We start from the raw sequence: 24,722 nt of genomic DNA, 5'->3' as shown, positions 1-24,722 counted from the left end.
GCACAGGGGCAGTGTGGTCCAGTGGGTCAGACACCGAGCTGGGACTTAGGAGAGCTGGCTGCTACTCTTGGCTCTGGCACTGACAAGTCACTTCATCTCTGTTCCCCACTGCTCCGTCTGTCGGTGCAGACTGTAAGCTCCTGGGGACAGAGCCTGTCACTTCCACTATGGAGTTGTGCAGTACTCGGCACAATGGGGCCTGAGCTCAGCTGGGGCCTCCACGCATTACTGAGATGTTCATAATTCAAAAACAAACTGAGGGAAGAAGGAGAAGGACAGCTGAGCAAAGTACGAGGCAAGCTCAGGTGAAGACAGACCAGTCAGCAAAGTACTGGAGACATGTATGCTAGAAATCTGCACCAAGTGTCCATTTAGCTCAGTAAGGAAAACTACGCACCTACAAGGCAATTTTTAACCAATCCTAACCTCTGTTTCTCTGCCTCATTTCTGCATTGCTAAAACAGCATCAGGACTGCAGCTTCCTGCCTAGTGGTGGGTCTAAGTAACATGCAGGAAACACAAACCTTTGAACTCAGGGCCTGGCAGGTAAGTTTTTCCTTCCCCATAAACATTCTCTTCTCAAGTGTTTTTCCATGAAAAAACCTCTCTCTCTCTTTCATTTCCAGTCCCTTTCAAACCAAGCACAACACATTGCTTTTCTGTGGGCCTTGGGGCTTGAACAAAAAAAACCCCAAACCCTGTTTGTAACAGGATCCACAAATGTCTATGCTCCCTTTGTTGCAGCAATTTTAAAAAAAACACTGTTCCCACAGCTGTGAGATCATCAGTGATCCTGGCTCATTAATAAAGATGTGACACAGGATGTAAGAATTAATATCTTATATAAAAAGAAACGGACTACTTGTGGCAACTTAGAGACTAACCAATTTATTTGAGCATGAGCTTTCGTGAGCTACCGCTCACTTCATCGGATGCACACTGTGGAAAATACAGAAGATGTTCTTATACATACAACCATGAAAAAATGGGTGTTTACCACTACAAAAGGTTTTCTCTCCCCCCACCCCACTCTCCTGCTGGTAACAGCCTATCTAAAGTGTGGGGGGAGAGAAAACCTTTTGTAGTGGTAAACACCCATTTTTTCATGGGTTGTATGTATAAGAACATCTTCTGTATTTTCCACAGTATGCATCCGATGAAGTGAAGTCTCTAAGGTGCCACAAGTACTCCTTTTCTTTTTGTGAATACAGACTAACATGGCTGTTACTCTGAAATATCTTATATAGCATTTCTCTCCAAAGTGTTTCCTACTAAAATGCAGCCACTTCTGGGGAAGAGTACAGGCATCAGCCAGCATATAGCATGTTACACAAGAAGGGAAGTGGGGGTGAGAGAGGAGACATTTAGGCCAAGGAAACTGGGTCAAACCCCTCCAGGGCTGTATGAGTTTAGTGCCCAGAGAGCAGACAGGATGTAAGATTTTAAGGTCTCATCTCAAAGGCGCACACAAAATGGTGTGGAACTCAGTGTGTCTGCTTCGGAAATACAAAGGGCAGAGTTGAGCCTGCTAGAACGTGGAGTCTAGGGGGTTTCAAGGCTGATCGCTGTTTTTAAGAGGAAGCCTTACTAGATCAAACACAGTTATGGGAAAGCTTCAGTTCCACTGAAAAACTGGAGAAAAGGGATTTTCCAAGGGACAAAAATGTTTTTGATAGAGAATATAAAAGTCCCCATACAATATAAAAATAACCACAACTGGTGATGTAAAACAGTTCTTTAGATTGTCTGTTTAAACTAGTCTGTCTCTGGCTTATGTGCAATTCCAAGGACTGGCTGCTTTAAAAAGGAATCATCCTGCTGGTTTAGAAACAGAGCTGTTCCTGTTGGCACAGACACAGATTCCATAACCCTCAACTATGGCACTAGCACACTCCAGGGCTCATTTAGTACTGACCCCCTCCAAAGAGATGGCGTCTGGAGTGCTGGAATGCTGCTGCTTTAGCAAGTTCACAGCTCAGAGAAGACCAACATGGGTAGTGATCTGAAGACTCTCTTTAGAAGATCTGGAATGCTGCATGGCTGGGGTGAGCATGCTGACTATCTGAAGAGCAGGCAGCTGCGCAAGCCTCACTGGAGATATGCATGTTTCTCGATCCCTGTGTAGTAACACAGTTTAGTCTTTGGACACACTGTATATTGTCATGTTATGCTCTACGTACCTCGATTCCTTCCCTTGCTTACCATCTCCCTGATGGCCCTAATTTTGGTTGTGCTGTGTAAAAAGGGCTATTATTGCTGGACTATTTCCGGGCCTAAGAGGGCTACATTTCCTGATGGGAAAGAAAAGTCTTCTGTGTGCAAGGAAAAAGGGATATCTTATAGCAATGCAATTTCACTTATCTCACTGTAACAAATCAGTCTCTACTGCATTCTTGGGGGGTGAGGGAAAGAACTTGGGAGGAACAATCTCTGCATGCCACATGCCCATTTCAACACTACTCAAATGACTGGGCACAGCTGGAGCATGGAAAGCCTCGCAGTATTTCGCTAATGTCTAGGTAACAACCTGGAGAGAAGATGGCAGGACAGCGGCCGGCTATCGCCTCCTGACGTTTTCTGGCAAAGTCTGAAATCTTCCAGATGAAAACGCCATCATAGGTGGAAGCTTCCATGTCACGGATCTTTTGCTCCATGTCAGCCATGGCCAGATCTTTCAGTCCAGTGCTCCTTTCCAGCTGCCGGACCTGATCAGTGGAATACACAGTGCACCTTGTTTAGAAATATAAGTTGGTAAGGGACACAGGAAAGTCAAGGGATCCTGTGAACCTCATTCAGGCCTGATCTTTGGTGGGGAATGTTCTCCAGATGTGATGGTGGCCAGGAGAGGGAAGAAATCCACCACTATTGGCGAACTCACTAAAAATAATTTGAGATTGCCCTGCTGCTCTTGAGCAAACAGTTAACCAACATCTCTCTTCACTGCCAGAGCAGGGCACTTTCTAGCTGTGGATGGCAGAATCCGGTCAATGAAGGCTGAGACGGCCTAGAGCCAGACAAAGATTGCAGAGCATACTCTAAGGGATCAGTTTTGTACTGGTAGGAGGATGACCTACATAACAGGTCTTTTCCCGCTCTAACATGTATGCGGTTTTGAAATGGCATCTAGATCAGTGGTTCCCACACTTTAACAGCCCGCGAACCCCTTTCACTAAATTGTGAAATCTCGTGAACCCCCTCCTAAAAAATGAATATTTCCAGGGATTTAAATTTAAATTTCCTCCGCACTCCGTGAGGCTCCTGCTGCTGGATCCCGTTGACCGCCCTGGTCAACTGAGCTCCACTGAGCTCAGGTAGCAGGTCCTGCTGACCACCGGGGCTCAGGCTGTCAGCCCCAACTGCCTGGCCCCGCTCTTCCTGGGGCTCGGGCTGCAGCCCCAAGCGCAGCGCTGGGGTTCGGGCGGCCGGCTCCCCAGCTGACAGGGGCAGGGCTCAGGCTGCCAGCCCAAACTGCCTGGCCCCATTCTCCCTGGGGCTTCGGCTGGCAGCCCCGCGCGGAGCACTGGGGTTTGGGCTGCCGGCTCCCCCGCTCACAGGGGCAGGGCTCAGGCTGCCAGCCCCAACTGCCTTGCCCCGCTCTCCCTGGGGCTCGGGCTGTCTGCCCTGCAACGAGGTCCCACCTGCTGCCTCCAATGCCCAGGGTCCTCTGGCCGCCTTGAGTGAAATTTTTCTGGTGAACCGCCCGTAATGTTCTGCGAACCCCCAGGGGTTCGCGAATCCCAGTTTGGGAACCACTGATCTAGATACTAGGGTGATGGACACCCTGAAAAAGTCTAAGACTTAGTCTACACTCAAAAAGTTATACTTGTGTAACTATGTCAGTTGGAGATGTGAATTTTTACCAATATAGTTATACCAGCATAACCTCTAGTGTGGACGCATGTACACCAGTATAAAGATGCCTTATTAGCTTATTTTGGTTCCCAAAGCAGAATAAGCTTTGACAGTATAACTGCATCCACATTAGTGTGGGGTGGGGGGAGGTTTGCTGCTTTAACTAGGCTGGAACGTTTAAAGCAGAACACCTTTCTAGAGTAGACAAGCTGAGGATGCAGGTAAGACTGCAGAAATTGAGGTTCTCCCACTATAAGGGTGAGGAGCTGACCAGGCTCAGGGGTCATTACAAATACAGGAGGGCTCTTTCAGCATCCAGAAAGCTGAAATGCTGCCTCCTCTGTATATCTCACAGGAGTACGTGTCCAGAGAGCTTTTCCTCAGAACATCTCAAATATACTCATAGCTTGGTTCCTGATAGCCGTGAGGTCATATCACAGACCCCTGCACACATTACACCTGCACTAAAGCTAAGAACTTTAATTACTGGGACAATTGATTTGAAAGATGTTCATAGAACACAAAGAATCAGAAGCCCAAAGCCAGAGGTTACAGACCTTGTTACTGAGCATTTCAATTTTCTCCTGATCCAGCTGATGTTGCCGGCTATACGCCTCCACTGTCAGAGACACCCTTTCCACTTCCCGATTCAGCACACACACAATATTTTCAAATGTGATCGTCTTCCTCTCCAGGGCTTCGCACCTCCCCTGCAGCTCCAAGGACTCAGAGAGCTCTGATTCAGAGCACAGCGAATTGGTTGTTAAGAGCATGGAGTTGTCCTGCATTGACCCACGGGTTGGGTGGTGCTTTAAGTCTCCAGACTCAGCCCTGAGGCGGAGCACAAAGCCCAGCAACATATACAGATGCTCCCCCACACATTTGCTTTCGTGCTCCAGCAGCTTTTCATTTTCCACCTGCAGAAAAAGAAATACTTATTTCCATTTGCAGCAAGTTAGCTTCCCACTATGGCACGAGATCCACAGGACCGATTCATCCCCTCCGATTTACAACTGTAACTAACATAAGCAAAGGGTAATGCAACGAAAGATACAGTTACAAACTTGCTGTTCAACAGCAAGCAGGTTTTTTTTTTAAAGGAAAATTCTAATCTTACACAATGACAGATGTTGACCATTCACCCCCCTGTAGATATGATAAAGCTTTGCCCCCCTTCTATAGCACCTTCAGTCCAAGGATCCCTCAGAAGCACTTTACAAACAGTAGTGAATGAACCCTCTCGAAACCTCTGGGACGGGATGTATTACTATTATTATCCCCAAGCTGCAAAGAGAGGAAGTGATTTGCCACAGTGAGAACCCATGTCGGCTGATACCCTGTCCTGTGCTTTACCCATAAGCTCAGTCATCACACAGAATCAGGAGTCATTTATTTATAAAATCACATCTGTAATAACACCGTGCTCCCAGCTACCCAGGAATTACATGAAAGCCGTCTGAGACCTACTCTTTGGCATGTTCTGAATGGAGGTGTTTACTACTCTCCAAATTCTCACTGTCTGAAGAGCCCACACTATGAAAGACTGCCGCATCCCTCCCACACACACGCACCCGAGCATGGCTTACTCCTCAGGCATTACCAACCTCCTTTGGCACTTGCCTGCAGCAGTGTGCTATGGCATGCTACTGCATAGCTGAAAGTACCACTCAGCTAAATTGCTGCAGGCAGACGCCAAAAGCATTCCTCTGGGTTCTGGCTCTAACACCAAAAGGATCTAATAAACCAATCCTGGTCCTGATCCAGGAAGGTTTCTTTATTGCACTCAGGCTGATTTGTACTTTCAGCTCCTAAAGGCTGCTGGGCTGCCTGGTCTTGGATCTAGTGAGTTACAGACAGGCTGAAATTATTTGCAATTGTGTAGGGTCAACAGCAGGGTCGTGTGCAAACTGCTTGCAGGTTAGGGCCCAGAATGAAAAATGTGTCCTGTTCCCAGGGAGATAAGCCTCATTGGGCAGAGCCTCACAGTCTTTAAAGGTAGATTATCAGCGTGGTTTGGTATCCAGGAGCAGCAGTCTGACTTTAAGCACAGGGAGTTTGCTATTCACCGCCCTGGAGAGCTTACTGAATGGCTTCTCTTCCATTCCCCACAACACCCGGGTCCAGAGACAAGAGTGACTATTAGCCTTCATTGGCCAAGCTCAGAAGCCTGGACACACTTCCCCACAAAACAGTCTATAAGAAGATCCCTGAACCATGCTCCCAGGGAACAGGAGCGCCTGCTTTCTCTGAATATTAGCATTCTGCTATGAGGAATTTTTTTGCACTGAGGAAACAATCACTTCAAACCAATTAATTCTCCAGATACATCCAGCTCTGGATACTGGACAGAAACAATCTTAGACATAAGTTGCGTTCCCACTGCTTAGCTAGAGCATCAGCAGCACTCAAACTTCAACCCCCCACCCCCACCATAGGCCAGCTACATTTCACTTCACTCCATCTAGAGCTCTGCGTGTGTGGATGCAAGACGAGCTGGGGCAACACTCAAGTTATACCAAAAGCTAACACTGCAGTGAAGACAAGGCCCTAGACAAATATTAAGAAACTGGCCTTACCATCTCAGTGCAGCCGACAACCTGAAATCTGCAAGGCACTTTACATTTGCCACAAGTCTTCACATGGTCCTGAAACTACAGAAAAGGGAAAAACAACATGACAAATATAAGTCTAATTCTTCCATTTTACACACCCCAAGAAACTCCACGCCCTACACCCAAGACAAGACAGGAAGGTGAAGATGAACTAGAGGATAACTGACCCTTTACTGATCATGACACAGTTGTGGTCCATGAAGCTGATCCAACAGTGCTTAAGGGCCAGAGAGTTGATTCACCCAATGGTATTGATCGGGCACTTCCTCTTTAGGTGCCCCAACAGCACAGGACACAATGCAGGGATTGGCAGGGCCCAGGGGGAGCAGGGATAATCCCACCTGCCACTTCTGCATTTGCTCCTTAGTGAAGATACAATTGACCATCGCCTGCATAATGAGATCTGTCTTCAGTGACTGTCCAAGGGAACAGACAAACATGGCAGCCTAGAATCTGGCCAAACAAAGCTGTACAGGAAGCCCTGGGATTACTTTGAAGTGACCAGTTAAAACAAGATGCCACCTACTAAAGGTGGGGGCCTCATTGCAGCTCTCATCATAACTCAAACATTCCTTTGCAACTGAAAATGAAGCTCCTTTGAAAAAAAAAAAAAAGGCTTCCCAGGAGCACATACAAAATGTGCCAGATCAATGGGGATTAGTGTGACCAATGACACACGCTTTCAAAGTGATGCCATATGGCAAGCCCATAAACTTTGTCAGGGGTGGAACAGCCATTTTGGACAGATGGACATTCATTCAACTTTGTGCAGGTTTCACAATCACGTAATTGAGCAAATAAAAAAGACAAGCCAACAAATGCAAGAAGGTTTCAAGAGTAAGAGTGACATTCCACCCTTAGCAGTCCTGCTGCTGCTTGCAAGCACTGCATGAAGCCACGGGAGTCCCAAAGCTTCCCCTCTCCCCTGCATATTTTCCAGTTCACTCCTTTGGTGTAACTGTGCCTGCGGGCTGTTCAAGATGATGCACTGTATCAAATCCATGACTTTATACAATGATGGCTCCCAAGGCAGTGTGCTGAGATCACATCACAGCTTGATAATTTTATTTCCAGCTAAGCATTGAAGACCTAAGAACTAGGAGCATGCTCATGTTATTTCTTGTTTGAGTCCTTACTGCAAACACTTTGCCACAAGCAGGTGCCCTCTTTCAGGGTCCACTAATCCTTTCATAGAATCATAGAATATCAGGGTTGGAAGAACCTCAGGAGGTCATCTAGTCCAACCCCCTGCTCAAAGCAGGACCAATCCCCAATTAAATCATCCCAGCCAGGGCTTTGTCAAGCCTGACCTTAAAAACTTCTAAGGAAGGAGATTCCACCACCTCCCTAGGTAACGCATTCCAGTGTTTCACCACCCTCCTAGTGAAAAAGTTTTTCCTAATATCCAACCTAAATCTCCCCCACTGCAATTTGAGACCATTACTCCTTGTTCTGTCATCTGCTACCACTGAGAACAGTCTAGAGCCATCCTCTTTAGCACCCCCTTTCAGGTAGTTGAAAGCAGCTATAAAATCCCCCCTCATTCTTCTTTTCCGTAGACTAAACATCCCCAGTTCCCTCAGCCTCTCCTCAGAAGTCATGTGTTCCAGTCCCCTAATCATTTTTGTTGCCCTCCGCTGGACTCTTCCACATCCTTCTTGTAGTGTGGGGCCCAAAACTGGACACAGTACTCCAGATGAGGCCTCACCAGTGTCGAATAGAGGGGAACGATCACGTCCCTCCATCTGCTGGCAATGCCCCTACTTATACAGCCCAAAATGCCATTGGCCTTCTTGACAACAAGGGCACACTGTTGACTCATATCCAACTTCTTGTCCACTGTAACCCCTAGGTCCTTTTCTGCAGAACTGCTGCCTAGCCATTCGGTCCCTAGTCTGTAGCGGTGCATTGGATTCTTCCATCCTAAGTGCAGGACTCTGCACTTGTCCTTGTTGAACCTCATCAGATTTCTTTTGGCCCAATCCTCCAATTTGTCTAGGTCCCTCTGTATCCTATCCCTACCCTCCAGCGTATCTACCTCTCCTCCCAGTTTAGTGTCATCTGCAAACTTGCTGAGGGTGCAATCCACACCATCCTCCAGATCATTTATGAAGATATTGAACAAAACCAGCCCAAGGACCGACCCTTGGGGCACTCCACTTGATACTGGCTGCCAACTAGACATGGAGCCATTGATCACTATCCGTTGAGCCCGACAATCTAGCCAACTTTCTATCCACCTTATAGTCCATTCATCCAGCCCATACTTTAACCTGCTGGCAAGAATACTGTGGGAGACAGTGTCAAAAGCTTTGCTAAAGTCAAGGAACAACATGTCCACTGCTTTCCCTTCATCCACAGAACCAGTGGAGACAGGAAACACTGTACCTCAAACCCACCAAAATCTGCTACTTCTCAGCATGGCAATGGCTTTTTGGTAGCTGCCCTCCAGGACCATGCATACCCTTTGGAGAGACGCACCAACAGCTACACTGGAGCATGGAGTTGTTAGTGCTAATCATACTGCACATGGGAGCCCGAACAGGCACTGACACACATCATCCTGTTTCTAAATCTTCCTTCTGCCAATTAGATATGCTGGACCTTTACCGGATGACAATTCACAGCCACATGCTTCATTATGTGGAAATGAAAAGGCGTTTGATTAATTTGACAAATACTCCCACACCCAGGTGACTCACTTACTTAGGGGGCTTGTCCACACTGGTGCATTGTGCACTAACTGGCTGTATGGACCCTATTGGTGCACACTAAAAGTGCTCTAGTGCACACTAAAAGTTCCCTAGGTATTACACTATGACCTCAGGGGGAACTTTTAGTGTGCAACAGCAGGGACAACGTGGACCAGTTAGTGTGCAACATGCTAGTGTGCACTAGAATTTACACCCCTCTAGTGCAGACTAACGTACCAGGTAGATAAACCCTTAGTGATTCAAGTTATTCTCTGAGTTACACGCAACAGCGTGGTTACGCTGGGACAATGTCTACTGTGGAGCAACAAAAAATTTGGAGAGAAAGGAAAGAGAGAGGAAGTTAAAACTTTAAACAACTGAAAGTCCCGCTCCGTATTGGTACAAGTCTGGGTCAGCTGTAATGGCTTCAGATTTCAGACTCAGGCAGATTGGCATCCAATGATCACAATGCCAGGGCTATAGGACAGAGGTGGGCAAACTACAGCCCACAGGCCACATCTGGCCTGTGGGACTGTCCTGCCTGGCCCCTGAGCTCCCAGCCGGGTAGGCTAGACCCCGGCCACTCCCCCGCAGTCCCCCCTCCCTCGCAGCCATGCGGACAGCGTGGCTTGCACCCGCCCATCTCCCAGGCTTTCCAATAAGCCTGTCCTGCCGCTCTGAGAGGCACGGAAAGGGGGCAGGGGAAGAGGGGGTTGGATAAGGGGCAGGAGGTCTCGGGGGGTAGTCAGGGGACAGTTGGATGGGACGGAGGTTCGGGGGATGGCGGTCAGGAGACGGGGAAGGGGGTTGGATAGGGGGTGAGGTCCCGGAAGGTCAGGGGGTCCCAGAGGGGGGCGGGACAGGGAGCAGGGGGGGTTGGATAGGGGGTGGGGTCTTGGGGGGGCAGTTAGGGATGGGGGTTCTGGGAGGGGGCGGTCAGGGGACAAGGGCGGGGGTTGGATGGGTCAGGGGGCGGGGGTGTGGATAGGGGTTAGGGCAGTCAGGGGACAGGGAGCAGGGGGGGCGGTTAGGGGCAGGGGGTCCCGGGGGGGGGTGGGCTGGTCAGAGGACAAGGAGCAGAGGTTGGATGGGTCAGGGTTCTGAGGGGGGCAGTCAGGGGGCAGGAAGTGGGAGGCGGTAGATAGGGGACGGGGGCCAGGGTGTTTGCGGAGGTACAGCCTTCCCTACCCGGCCCTCCATACCATTTCGCAACCCCAATGTGGCCCTCGGGCCAAAAAGTTTGCCCTCCCCTGCTATAGGTGTTGAGGCCTCTGCTACTGTCCACTTCGAAACCTTCTTTACCCAACTTTTCAGACTCTCTCCTGTTCCCAGTGGGAAGCCCATCCATTTCAGCTGCCTCAAGGCAGCTTTCAGTTATTAGATGGGAGAGTGACCGAGGGGTTCACTTTTCCAAGGTGACTCACAATCAAGGTTTTAGAACTTCAGTGCCTCATCACTTGTCCCAAGAGTCACTCCTTGGGCAATCGATGTGGAGTCCAATGCTAGGTCTGAAGGGTTGTAGGCCTTTCATTTAGTGGAATAGCGGTGTTCCTTCCCTACTAACTACAGCAGTTAACGTAACTCTATCATCTAGGATACGTGTTGTTGTGGCCATGTTGGTCCTAGGATATTAGAGAGACAAGACGGGTGAGCTAATATCTTTTATCAGGCCAACTTCTCTTGGTGAGAGAGAAATTCTGAACTCTGTGTAAGCTTGAAAGCTTGTCTCTCTCTCCAACAGAAGTTGGTCCAATAAAAGATGTTTACCTAGGATAAGTTACCCACTATGCAAGGACGAAAGAGTCTCTCTGGTCATTGTGGTTAGCACTCAAATACAGCATTAATCAGAGTCTGATTTAGGTGGAGTTATTCACTACTCATGAAAAAACATCAAGTAATTATAGTGCATCACAAATTGAGACAACACCAGTGCTAAGAGCCTTATGGAACATTGTAACTGGGTGTGAATGGCAGCTGCCTCTCAAAATTAAATGTGTTCAATTGTTTTCCTTCACTCCTCAATACAGACTGAACACTCTCTTGAGCTAGCTCAAGGGTCCCTCTTCTATGCTCACAGAATTCAAGTCACATTCTGTCAGAACTCAAACCACATGCAGCGTGTGCTATGAAACAAGAATGTTCAAATACCTTCTCTCTTGGAATCTTCTTTTTCCCACAGCCCTCACAACTCAGTGGAAATTTAGGGCAGATCTCATCATGAGCCTGTAAAAGAAGTGACAAGAGGCCATTTGTACACCTAAAACAGCTTTGATAAGGCCACTGTGAAGAATGCAACTCAATGAACCCAATACTTTATTACGAATACATTTTACTAGCAAAAGGCCTGTCATGTGACAGCACATAAATCAAATCCTGGCCTAATCGTGATGTTTCTGCATGTCAAGTCATGTTTCTACATTGCAGTTTCCAGGCTGTTATGGTGTTTGAGTGCCTTTGTGCCTTTCCAAGTACTCAGCCTTGATTTAAGAGTGTTAGTTTCAGCTCATACTAATTGTGAGAAAAATCAAATTACTTCTTTGATGGAATAACATAATCAAGAGGAAACTACAGTTGTAGCTTTGCCTGGAAAACACATCTTCAGGAGATTTATGTGAAAAAAACCACCCTCCTGATAAGAAGTTTCCATGATCTGCCAGTCTTAACGGACACCAGTTGGCTGAATTAAAACCCCAAAGCCACACTTGACAGCTACAGATCATGAGCTTTCCAATGTTGCCTCCCATGTCCAGATCAGTTCACCAAGCAAGTGCTTCTCAACCAACCAGACAGACAATCATATTTTAAAGATAAAATTTTTTTAAAACCCTATATTTGTTCTGCAGTAAGAACTTTGTTTTAGGACGGAAAAGAGAATACACAAAAATGACCCTAGAAACCTGATTTTTTGACCCCTCAACAGATAAAAGTAAAAATTAAAATGGGAACTCTTAACACCTCCTCTCATCTTTTCATATCTTTCCTGTAGTGCTGAAACCCTCTCTTCCTACATTAGTTCTGTGATAAGCAAAATGTCTAATCACTCGATCCTGTGTAAGTTAAAATCTCCTACCCAAAAGGGAAATCTAGACAACGTGTTTTAGTACTCTTCTTATGTGCCAGGTAGGTTATGTCATCTTTCTGATCTTCTACTGGAGTTCTATTGCCTATACGTATATTGCAAGTCAGATTAAAACAGATTAAATATATAGAATTGTTCACTTAGTACTAGAAACTCATTCATTTTAATGAACTTCCTTTTATAAATACACAGTTCTTTCTGTTGTCTAAAATCTGAACTATTTGGGAACCTTGCAGGTCATGTTCATACTGTACAAAACTCACACTCTTAAAGACTTGTTTTGTTTTTTAAACCACTAGCTCCATTTCTACCACCACATCAGAAACGGAAAAGAGAAATCCATTTGCTAACTCATATTAATGTTTTACTAATTACTCTTTCTCTTCCATAGATTAAAGGAACAGTATTTGAGCCAAGAGAGCAGCTGCAATGTCTTTGGAGATGTGAATGCTACAATCTACTGACAGGTTTCAGAGTAACAGCCGTGTTAGTCTGTATTCGCAAAAAGAAAAGGAGGACTTGTGGCACCTTAGAGACTAACCAATTTATTTGAGCATGAGCTTTCGTGAGCTACAGCTCACTTCATCGGATGCATACTGTGGAAACTGCAGGAGACATTATATACACAGATACCATGAAACAATACCTCCTCCCACCCCACTCTCCTGCTGGTAATAGCTTATCTAAAGTGATCATCAAGTTGGGCCATTTCCAGCACAAATCCAGGTTTTCTCACCCTCCGCCCCCCCCCCCCCACAAACTCACTCTCCTGCTGGTAATAGCCCATCCAAAGTGACCACTCTCTTCACAATGTGTATGATAATCAAGGTGGGCCATTTCCTGCACAAATCCAGGTTCTCTCACCCCCTCACCCCCCTCCAAAAACCACACACACAAACTCACTCTCCTGCTGGTAATAGCCTATCCAAAGTGACCACTCTCCTTACAACGTGCATGAAAATCAAGGTGGGCCATTTCCAGCACAAATCCAGGTTTTCTCACCCCCCCACACACACACAAACTCACTCTCCTGCTGGTAATAGCTCATCCAGACTGACCACTCTCCCCACAATGTGCATGACAATCAAGGTGGGCCATTTCCAGCATAAATCCAAGTTTAACCAGAACGTCGGGGGGGTGGGGGGGGAGTGTTAGGAAAAAACATGGGGAATTAGGCTACCTTGCATAATGACTTAGCCACTCCCAGTCTCTATTTAAGCCTAAATTAATAGTATCCAATTTGCAAATGAATTCCAATTCAGCAGTTTCTCGCTGGAGTCTGGATTTGAAGTTTTTTTGTTGTAAGATAGCGACCTTCATGTCTGTGATTGCGTGACCAGAGAGATTGAAGTGTTCTCCGACTGGTTTATGAATGTTATAATTCTTGACATCTGATTTGTGTCCATTTATTCTTTTACATAGAGACTGTCCAGTTTGACCAATGTACATGGCAGAGGGGCATTGCTGGCACATGATGGCATATATCACATTGGTGGATGTGCAGGTGAACGAGCCTCTGATAGTGTGGCTGATGTTATTAGGCCCTGTAGCTCACGAAAGCTCATGCTCAAATAAATTGGTTAGTCTCTAAGGTGCCACAAGTACTCCTTTTCTTTTTACAATCTACTGACAGTTCAAACAGGCTGAATTAACTGTGTACGTCAATACCAAGGATTAGTAGAATTCTGTAAAAGTTGGTGTGGGGTGTGTGACTTCAACCCACTCAAAACAGAGGGGGTGATTCCCTCCCTACCCAGCAATTGCTCCTATCCTAAGAGGGCTCCAGACAATTTCTTCATTCCCTTCCTTATCCCATAAAATCCTGATAACAGCACCACTTCACTTCAGTAAAGGGAGGAAGGTTTGACCTCAAATGCAACTATTTCAAAAGGGATAGCATATACAATAGAAGATCTGACGAGGTGGAGCTGTAGACTCCCTCAAGTCTGCCATTTACAAACAGGTCTCATTTCTATCCCTCTTCCCTCCAGCCACTCTCCCTTCCTAGCCCTCTCATTCAATCCCCACCCAGCTCCCAACCAGTCTAAGACTGCTGCACAGCATTTATCTTCCATGAAGGAAAGAACATTTATGTTCTAAGTAGCAGCCGCAGATAGTGCATATTCAGTAGAGTCTATCTGAGAGATACACTCTGTTCATGCCAGCAGGAAGGGAAGTACTGATTGAGCACAAATCTGCTGTTATGCTGTAAATGAAACTGCACTGTGCTGTATCTCTCTAAGACATCTACAAATATTAGCTTTAACAGGCACATTTCAAAAAAATTCCATACAAATATCTGAATTTTTTTCTGGATTCTCCACTGGTTTTCCCCGCACCGTATCCTTCTCCGCTCGCAGCACAGGTACCATGGAAAGCTGTTCAAAGCAAAGCTATTTTTTTACTTCCTATAAAAGGAAGCCACCCCACCCTTGGGCCAAAGAGGCAGAGGGATATCATTCAAGAATGATGCATTACAATCTAACCCCACAGGGATGGAGCAATCATTTACAGCCCCCGCCAGCTGGCAAGGTATGCTGCCACAAGGGCAAATCTCTCTTTTTAACTTGAATGTTCAAGGTTTCATCTCCATCACTTTTAGGCAGCTTGCCATTACTCTCAGAGTGGGCTGTATAACAACAAAGTCTCCTTTCCCGTTACATTATCGTCCTGCAAGCAGATTGGGAAAACCCAAGAGAACAGAGGGGAGTGGAAAGTCTTTAGTCTTGCTTAAACACTAAGGGGCTGATCTTGCAGCTATTGAATTCCAATCAGTCAGTGGCAAAATGGCACACATCATGGTTTCATATCAGACCCTAAGAATGCAACTGAACCAACAGTACAATGACAACACTGGGTAAAGTTAGCATCTTGCAAAGCAACATCTAGCTTCTCTCATTCAAGTAAAGCTTGAAGTATTCATTAGTTTGCAAATAACTTCCTTTCCCTAAAAGCGACAGTGAAACAGCCCAGTGATTGCTCCATTGTACAAGCCACTTTGAGGATCTCTACACTGGAGTTTGTGGTCTTCTTTTAGCTTAACTGATTGCCAAGTCACTCAGGATAACTAAGACCCTTGGAAGTGCCAATCTAGACACTTTATGAACATTTGTTCAGGACACAAATGATTGTGATTTACCCTAGCAGCTACTTAAAACAGGACCATAAATTTCAGACTAGACAGATCCTTGCTTCTCTCAAGAAGTGCTAATACAATGATCTACCCCTAATGGAGAGTACTCACACTTGCTCACTTGCCTCAGGGTGCTTGTCTAGATGGGTCTCAGGGTAAGGATACCTGAAGTGTGCTTATGCTGGGACTCTCATACCTTAATGTCTGGAAAGTAGAAAAGCGATTTGCAGTATTTGCAGTTGAGGCTTCTCTCGGGGCATTCCCGCTCCGAATGGCGCTCCTTTTCATTCAGTTTGATCATTCCCTTACATGCCAGACACTCAATCAGCATGAACGGGCAGTCCCCTTCATGGCAGCTCTGTGACAACAAGAGCAGCACATTTCAATACAACCATACAAAAAACCCCACAAATGCAGATGCTTTGAGATGCGTAAAGCCCATTTCCTAATGGCTCTCAGGATGAAAGGGTCTTCTGAGCCTGCACAAAGAGGGCAAAGGAAACTAACAATTTAATTCTATTTTCACTAAGACTATTTCTACACACACTATGCACCTTTTGGCAACACATCTGTGCCACTACAGCTGTGCCACTAAAGGCACACAGTGTAGCTGCTGTTTGTTGGCAGGAGAGAGGTCTCCCGCTGGCAAAATCATCCACCCCCAATGAGCGGCAGTAGCTTTGTCGGCAGGAGGGCTCTCCTGCCGACAAAGTGCTGTTCACACCGGCACTTTTCATCGGCAAAACTTGTGTCGTTCGGGGAGTGTGTTTTTTTCACACTCCGAACAACAAAATTTTTGTCATTCAGGTTCCAGTGTAGACAAAGCCTTAGAGTCTTATCCGAGTGTTATCCAGAATGGGGGGGGGGGGGGGGTAGGGGGGCTGCCAGAGACACACTGGACACAGCAGAGTAGTGGGGGTGGAGTAGGCTGCATAACCCCCAACACCACTGCAAATGTTTTCCCCCAGCTTGTTGCTCCTTGAAGGCCATACTATGCTGCCCTTGGAGTGTCCTACTGTAGCTGTCCACAGGAACAGCCTGCATACAAAAAGCTGCAGGCTCTGCCAGCAGCCCGATGGCCCAAGCTTCTCTTCTCTGTTCCCATGGCCCTCAGCTCAGCCATGAGATTACTAGAGACCATGTGGCCTTCTGGAGAGACTGGGGAATGCCATCAGGAGCAGAAGCCACCATGGGAGGGAAAGAGGGAAAGCAATAAAAGAGGAAAGAAAATGAACAGAGAGATTGCAGCCGATATTCTGTATAGTCACCCCTTTGGCAGAACTGTGCTCCAGAATCTCAGCTTTTATTTTAAAAGTTTCTAGTCCATATAACTGTGGAGAAAAATCTTGAATAGGTGCCCAGTAAAATCTGCAGATAGATGTCTGCCTTCGTTTGTAGAGAGGCTGAAGCAATAGCTCTACGAGGTGGGACCAGCCTCATTTATCACAATCAGGGCTCCAGGGACTCCAAGATTCTCTGGCTCTGGAATGTGGCATTTTCCCCAAGATGCCAAAAAAATTCAGCATTTTTGCCATGGAATTTGCCACTCTGCTACAGCCAGATGACTGATATTTTGTTTTCTGTCTCCCTCCTGGCTGTGGCTCTCTCTCCCACTTTCCCCATAAGTGGGTATTAACTGGCTTACAGTGCATACTCCTGACACTGCTCCATGGAGCCTGGCAGCAGGCGGTTGGCAAGCTGGAGCCCAGCTTGCAGCCAGAAGTGTCGGCTGGTGAATGCGGCTACCTAGAGAACAGCAGCACAGCAGCTGATACCAGTAACAAGCTCTCCTTTTTCTGGGGCACTTAGGGGAAGGAGACTGTGGGCCAAGCCACTTGGAGGGCATGACAAATAAACCATCCTCGGAACGAATCACTGTCAAAAAGAATTGAAGATTAATTTTATGTTGTGTTTTCTACTGTGAGCTTTGGCTGTGTGTGGTAGGGGGGTGGAAATGGGTCTCTGCCTATCAGAGGATTTTACACTGCCTTCTATCACTGTAGGATCTGAATGCCTTCCATGTAACATCCATAGCAACAACCAAGTTCATAGTTGATTTCATGAAGTCTCTGGCTCTCCCTTTTCAGGGTATACACTCTGATTGGGGAGGATTTGGATTTTAATTTTTTAGATTTTATTGATTTATTTTTAGATTGACTTTTGGTATAGGGGGCTTTTAGGTTGGTTCGGGTTTATTGGACACAAAGGAGTTTCAGCACTTTAGCGTCGTTCTCACATGGAAAAGGCCTTTTTGAAGAGGATGGGTTTTGCAGCATTTCCCAAAGTCCGTCAGACTCTGGATTTGCCTAATCTCCATTGGAAGTTCATTCAAAACTAGGATCCCCTTGACAGAGAATGCTTTGTCCCTAGCTCTCATGTCCTTTGTCCTGGGTTTTTTGATCTACATTGTCTCAGAGGAATGCAGCTGTTGCAGTGGTTCATATATCAAAACATGGTCTTGAACTCGCTGGAGTTTGATCCATGAATTGCTTTGAAGCTTAGGACCAAAACCTTAAACTGACGCTGATTAGGAGCCAGTGAAAGGACTTGAGCATGGGCCTGATGTGCACACGGTGGCCTAAATGGAGAAGGTAGGCAGCTGCATTCCGTACCAGCTGGAGCCTATGCATTGTCTTCACATTCAGCTTCAGATACAGTGAATTTCATTTCATGGCACAAGATTAAATTAACCTTGCTAAGGAAATTGGGAATCAAAGCCATGGAGTACACAAGGCCCTGGATATAGGACATAGTAGATAGCATCCATCCATTACCTGACGCGGCGCTCCAACCAAAGATATTGGGAACTACTGGTCTGAAGGTACCTGCTCTGCAAACCATCACCTTGGTTACATTTAACAGCTACAGATCACAGTTCTTTGGAGACCACCATCTCAGTCTCTCCTTTGTTGCTAATGAGGACACTCCATTCCCAAGATTCTTCTGACAGCACTGAGATTTCTCACACTGCCACTTTCTGGTTTAAGCTCAGTATTCAATGGTTATCTCCACCAGCCAGACAGTATAGCTTAAAAGCACCCAAATACTGCAACTCTGAGGGGTACATGTCAACTTGCTGAAAGCCCGACAGCCCTGCCTGCTTTGAATAAAGAAGCAACCCTCCTCTTTTAAACACAGAGGATACTCCAGGTCCCAGCACGCAATGCTTCATCTTGATTGAAGCTGCTCAGTCACTTGAATTGAATTGGAGTATTCCATGCTGGCACTTTTCATCTCTATTGGTCTGGCCTCCATACGAAAGATGAGGTCACCAACAAGTCATAAATTAGAACTCTGTGGACCACATCTGGCCAGCCCTGACAGAACACAGCTCCCACCTCCCTTCCAATTTTTAGGGAAGGATGTGGGCAAGGTGAATCAGCCAAATCTGTGTCCCAAAAGTATGGGAGTTTGGACATTAAATATTAATTTTGTTCTTACTTTAGTCTGAGGAGGGAGGCAGCTTTCAGGAAAGAAAATGTGTGAGGGAAGAAAATGCAAACATAATCAGGACCAGTGCCCTTTACACACTGGAAAATCCGCACCAAACCAGGTTTCCCCCAAACAGTGTTTACTTTAGATCTCAATCTTTTGAGTTTCTTAAACATGAACCAAAAGCACCAATTAAGTTCCATCAGCTTTTACACAAAAGTGTGTGATAACAGCCTTGGCATTTCTCTGAAGAAAGTCTCCGAGAGTCCAAAAATGTCAATTCCCAACTGACTGTTAAATGTTGCCTGAAAACTTAAACAGAACTGTGCTCAAACTAAGGCTGCAAGGTGGGGTTTCATCAAGGCTTTAGAAGGGACATGTGACTGATCTGAATGTCCAGGATACTGAATTACAGCATTACATTTTCAGAGAGCCAGATGCTAGAAGTATTAATCAGCAAAGCCACCACAATATCACTGAGTTGTTTTGAGAAGTAAACACTGACATATCAGACCCTTTCAGATGGGGCTTTCCAATCCCCTCCCACACACATTTTCTGGCACTCCCTGTAGCCTAACTCCCACAGAGCAGGTTGGACAGGAAACAATCTACATCTAGGCAATCAGCTATGCAACCTTTACCTCTAGGACTTTAAGGGAGGCCAGTTTTCAAGTCTGTGGATTTCAACCCTAGCTCTAGGGTAGAGGTATCAAATCACTAGTCCAGGGGTGGCCAACCTGTGGCTCCGGAGCCACGTGCGGCTCTTCAGAAGCTAATATGCGGCTCCTTGTCTAGGCACCGACTCCGGGGCTGGATCTACAGGCGCCAACTTTCCAATGTGCCAGGGGGTGCTCACTGCTCAACCCCTGGCTCTGCCACAGGCCCTGCCCCCAACTTCACCCCTTCCCGCCCCCTCCCTTGAGCCTGCCGTGCCCTCTTCCCTGCGCCCCCGCTCCCCGAGCCTCCTGCATGCACGAACTGCTGATCAGGAGGTGCAGTAAGGGAGGAGGAGGCACTGATCAGCGGGACTGGGAGCAGTGGGAGGCTCTGGGAGCAGAGGGGGGCTGCTGACGCATTACTATGGCTCTTTGGAAATGTACGTTGGTAAATTCTGGCTCCTTCTCAGGCTCAGGTTGGCCACCCCTGCACTAGACCTTCTCTCCAAAATAGGACTTCCTCGAGCCATCTCTAACTACAAGTACAGGGCACTGCAACAAACATTTCCACTCAGGAAAGTGGGATCTGACTCCCTTGCATACAACTTTGATCACCATTTTCAGCCTATGAACTGGCTGAAAATGGTGCCACAATACTATAATCCAACTTGGAACCAGAAGCTTCCAACAGGGAAATACAACAGAAGTTTCTTCCTAATTTCAAAGACAGAACTCTGGTGTCCTGCCCAGCATCACAGAGTGCTCCAACCACAAAGCTTTAGATGCAATATCTTACTATAACAAACACAGACAGTGCTGCAAAACCTTTAATATTAATTCCCAAGGAGGAAAGAAAAGGAGGTGAAGCAATTCCCAAGGCCAGCAGGTCTGTACTTCATTCCAAGTAAAGACCACTGAACTAAGACTCCACCAAGAGCACTGAAATCTCTCTAGAAGCAAGACTACTCTGGCCAGCCACAAAACTTCAGGAAGTAATTCTGAAGCCTGAACCCTGTGGGATGGGATGTTAGCTTCCCTTCTACCAACTGAATTAAATTCTGGAAGGGGAGCCTTTGCTGCCCACACAGATATTCAACTGGATGTTCTTATTCTCTTACACAGGCTCAGCTGAGCTCTGATGAAAGGCTCCAGGCCTACAAAACTGTTTGTAATGCAAAGTCCAGGGTATTAACAAGAAACAATTTGAATCTGGACCAGGACAGATTAAGATCCAAACAGACAAGAAAGCTCATCTATACTTATTAGCTGAACTCAACTGACAAGGAAGGTTGAGTCTCTTTTAGACCAATTTACTGGCTTCTCCCTCCTGGCCTTTATTTTATCTGAAAACAGACCAGCAAGCCACAGAACTACCTGGCAGACTAATCCAACCTCTCATTTAGTCTATTTAAATATTGCTCTCAAGATTAGAAGGGCAGATCCTGATGCTCCACTCAGGTCTCCCTAGCCTTCAAATGACCCTGTGTTCCCCAAGAAGGAGTCTAAATTAAAGCAAGCCCTTATGTCCCTGTCAATTTATTTTAAAATCCTGCTGATGATTAAGAAAGTCTCTCTCAGAAGCTGAAGGACATTCACTTCCCTCATCACTCTGTTGCAATGTGGGAGAGAAGTGACATTTCATGTATTTTTAAAGTGCCATTTTATTGCTGTGTGAAGAGTTGGGGACTTAGATGATCCTTAGGAGTCTGTCTGTACCTACTCTAGGTACATATCTGGCTCCCAGCACCATCATATCTCAGCACCTGGAAGTCACAAGGATATATTTTCTTGGTTATTTCTCATGCTCCAACTGCCTAACTTCACAGTCTTTGCATCTCTCATCTGTGATTTTTTTCCCCTTTCTGCAAAGCACCTGTTTTTAAAAACCCTTTACCATAGCACACTTTCTATCTACACACACACATTGATCAGTGAGCTTTCATGTGGAAACAGCTTTTAGTGCACAAAAGAAAAAATCTCTTCTGAGGCAGTGTCCACATGTTCCAAGCATTTACCAGCATATTCAAAACACAGTAAGAAGAAAATTGTATTTAAAAATTCAGCTCTCTTCTGACAGTGCTGAATATTTTAATACTTTTCACAATAGGAAGAGTTGAAAGAGACGGCATGAACTTTGCCCACACACTCAGTTTTAAAAACATGCTGCATTTGAAACATGACCTTTGGTAGCTTGAACAGGAAACAAAACTTGGAGAGCTGAGGAAGGACTTTAAGGGCAAAGGGCTGAAAATTTTCAGCTGCAGAAGCTGGTCCTCTTCCTCTCCCACCCCTGTGAAATTACTAAAATGCCAGTGACACAATCTCCTAATTTATAATCAGAGGGCAGTCAAATGAGTTTCTCTTGATGCTAGTGGCTGCGAGCTTTTAAAATGAACAAAGAGTGAATAATCTGTTAGGTACTTTCCATGGTCTGTCTGAAATAGCACAGCAAGGGGCTTTCCAGGGTGGGAGTGTTGCCGCTGCTGAAGGCAGCAACACACATTGCTGCTTTCAGATGACACTGCACAGCTTTAGGCACGCTATACAGAAGAGCTCTGACACCACAGCACCCTTCTGCAACCCCTGCTCACCTAATGACTGTATCTGTACGAGCCAGAAATGTACACAGGTATGTAGTAGGCTGGTTAGACCCTGCGTTGACATATTTATTGGGCACTTCCCTTCACTCTCAGTAACACTCAATCCAACACCTTGCCACAATGGGGAAGAGATATGAGGTATCAGATAAATCAACTACTACAGTTGCCATAATCCCTCTCCAGCTCCCTACAGACACCACAGTCACTACTACCATGCCCACAATCCTTGCTTTACTCCTGGGGGAATTCTGAGCCATGCAGAAAACATGCCCACCTGCAGATTTCTTTGCTTCCTTGCAGAAAGTGATGGAGAAGCCAAGGGAAGCCAGGTGGGATGGGAGGGGCAGGGGATGCCCATGGGCGTAGTTTAGGGAGGCATTGCCCCCCAAACAGAGGCAAGGCATGGGGAGGCACACAGAGTCACGTGCCACTGCCCCCACCCCCCCGGCTCCGTTTCTGCGAGCACAGAGCTGCCTGGCTGAAAGAGGGTGCCACTCGGTTCAGCTGACTTTGCAGCTGGTTGCCGCCTCCTGAGTCCTAGTGCCAGTTGTGCTTGTCTTCTGTGTGCTTGGAGACATCCTGTTTTCTGTATAACAGTGAGTGCCTGTGGTGGGGCAGGGAAAAGGGGCTGGGGTATGGGAAAGAAGCAGTGGGGAAGGAAGGGGGATGAGATGGGGGGGGCAGGGTGATAGGATGGGGAAGAGAAGGAGATAGGGGAAGCAGGAGCCCAGCATGCGGCATCCCCTTGGCAGCAGCTGAAGTTGGGGCTCCCGTTAAGCAGACCCATCAAACCCCCATCCCAATGAGCCCCACCGCCCCGTACGTGACCACCCCACTGAGCCCCAACCAGCTATGCCCAGACCCTCACCCTGACGAGCCCCTCCTCCCTTGCACCTGGACACCCCTCTGAGCCTCAACCACCTTCGCCTGGACTCCCCTGCAGAGTCCCATTGCCCCTGCACCTGGACCCCCCCCCCCAACAAGCCCCCTGTGCATTCAGATCCCCCACTGAGCCATCCACACCCAGACTGCCCCACACAGAACCCTCTTCCCCACATCTGGATCCCCCACACTAAACCCTTCTACACATGGATCCTGCTAGGCTCAGCTTGCCTGCTCACCCACACCTGGTGTGCCTGGTGCAGAGCCCAAGTTGTTTCTGGGGCAGGCTTGGCCCTTGCGCTGTGTCAGGGTTGGGTGCAGCCTCACTGCTGAGTCCCTGTCCGGCGGGAGGGGGAGCAGAGTGTTGGAGGTGGGAGATCACCCTGCATGCAGCTAGTGACCTGCGCTCCCCACTGCCATGCTGGAACCTCCACATTTATGTATTGACAAATACCATTTTCAGAATGTTGAAGAATTTTAAAATATTGTGCATTAAATTTTTATTTTTTGGCGCAGAATTTAATTTTTTGGTGCAGAGCTCCCTCAAGAGTATTGCTTGTCGCTCAGGATAGAGTTCCAGGCTCAGAGCTGCACAGCATGGCAGCCCAAGATGCTTCCACTGGACTGCCTCAGATGGACTTGACTTTATTTTAGCAAAATAATCTTCAATGTTTTCTGATTGTTAAGAGCAGATTAAAGGAGAAGGCTAGTGCTTGTCAACTAATATCTCACATGCATACAGCACATTCCATTCAGAAGGATCCCAAAGTGCCCTCTCTGCTCCCCCACCCATGAATAGCTTCTCTCACTACTGGAGCACAGACACCGCTCGGGTGAAGTGGGGTAGTGATCTACAGTCCACAGCAATACTACAGAATAGTTTGGGATGGGAGGTGAAGAAGAATCCTATATCCCTCTTTACATGCAAGAAGGAATTAAGAAGGTAGAATGTAATTACCCAACTTGGAATTTAACCAGGACACCAAGGCTAACACCCCTAATCTTGCAAGAATGCTATATGATTTTTAAATTGCTACCAGAGGTCAGCTCTTCAATTGAATGTCTTATCCAAAAGAAGTTACTTCCAACAGCAAATACTCCTTATCATGCTAGGTTTTTGTGCAGCACTGACTGGCGAGGAAAAAAGCTCTCTCATGAATAACCAACAACATGGCATGTGGCACCTTTTCCTTGGACGAGTCTCGTCCAAGTAGTGACCAAGCCCAACCCTGTCTAACTTGTGAAATCTTACAAGATCACACGGACATACGGCTACAGAGGATACTTCTTTGGCCATACAGAAACTGCCCTCATGCCCTTTTTTGGAAATCCAATAGAATTAAAGTTCTCAAACAGTCTCTCAAACCTATTTCCAAACTAGTCAGTAGCTGTTTAAAGTGAGGGGGCTGAATACCTTCCTGCCAGGCGTAGCTCCATTTACCTTAATTGAGCTGGGCTCACTTATGCCACAGTTGAATTTGGTCCCACATGTTAAATTGGGGCACAAAATTTCATGCTAACAACTGCCAGTCATACAGCACATAACTGAACTCGGAACCCAGCAATGCTAAACTGAATCCTCAGTAAACACACTGGTATCCTGAAGCTGCTATCTCTAATCTCCTCCCTATAAATTAGAAACACTACCAACAAGCACTAGGGTTAGATCTTGAATTTAACATTTATTTCAGTCAATTGCATAAATACCCCATGACACTCATAGATCTAGGGGTGAGATTTTCAAAGCAGTCTAAGGGAGCTCAGCACCCAATTCCCACTAAAT

General features: G+C 46.6%; 1 protein-coding gene across 2 annotated transcripts in view; it reads right to left on the bottom strand.

The window, feature by feature from the left end:
• TRAF2 (TNF receptor associated factor 2) overlaps window positions 1-24,722 on the bottom strand; it is a 47,797-nt gene that overhangs the window by 10,933 nt on the left and 12,142 nt on the right. Inside the window, exons 5-9 of one of the 2 annotated variants that reach the window (XM_074973682.1) lie at window positions 15,566-15,727; window positions 11,306-11,380; window positions 6,429-6,503; window positions 4,410-4,769; window positions 2,528-2,705 (exon numbers count right to left, since the gene is read on the bottom strand). In XM_074973682.1, coding sequence (XP_074829783.1) covers window positions 2,528-2,705; window positions 4,410-4,769; window positions 6,429-6,503; window positions 11,306-11,380; window positions 15,566-15,727 — 850 coding nt within the window. The remainder of the gene's footprint in view (window positions 1-2,527; window positions 2,706-4,409; window positions 4,770-6,428; window positions 6,504-11,305; window positions 11,381-15,565; window positions 15,728-24,722) is intronic. The other variant, XM_074973683.1, reaches the window with a different exon arrangement.

The sequence above is a fragment of the Natator depressus genome, chromosome 16 (assembly GCF_965152275.1).
Source record: "Natator depressus isolate rNatDep1 chromosome 16, rNatDep2.hap1, whole genome shotgun sequence".
Classification (NCBI taxonomy): domain Eukaryota; kingdom Metazoa; phylum Chordata; order Testudines; family Cheloniidae; genus Natator; species Natator depressus.
Note: the sequence above shows the minus strand (reverse complement) of the source record. Positions and strands in the feature narration are given on the sequence as shown.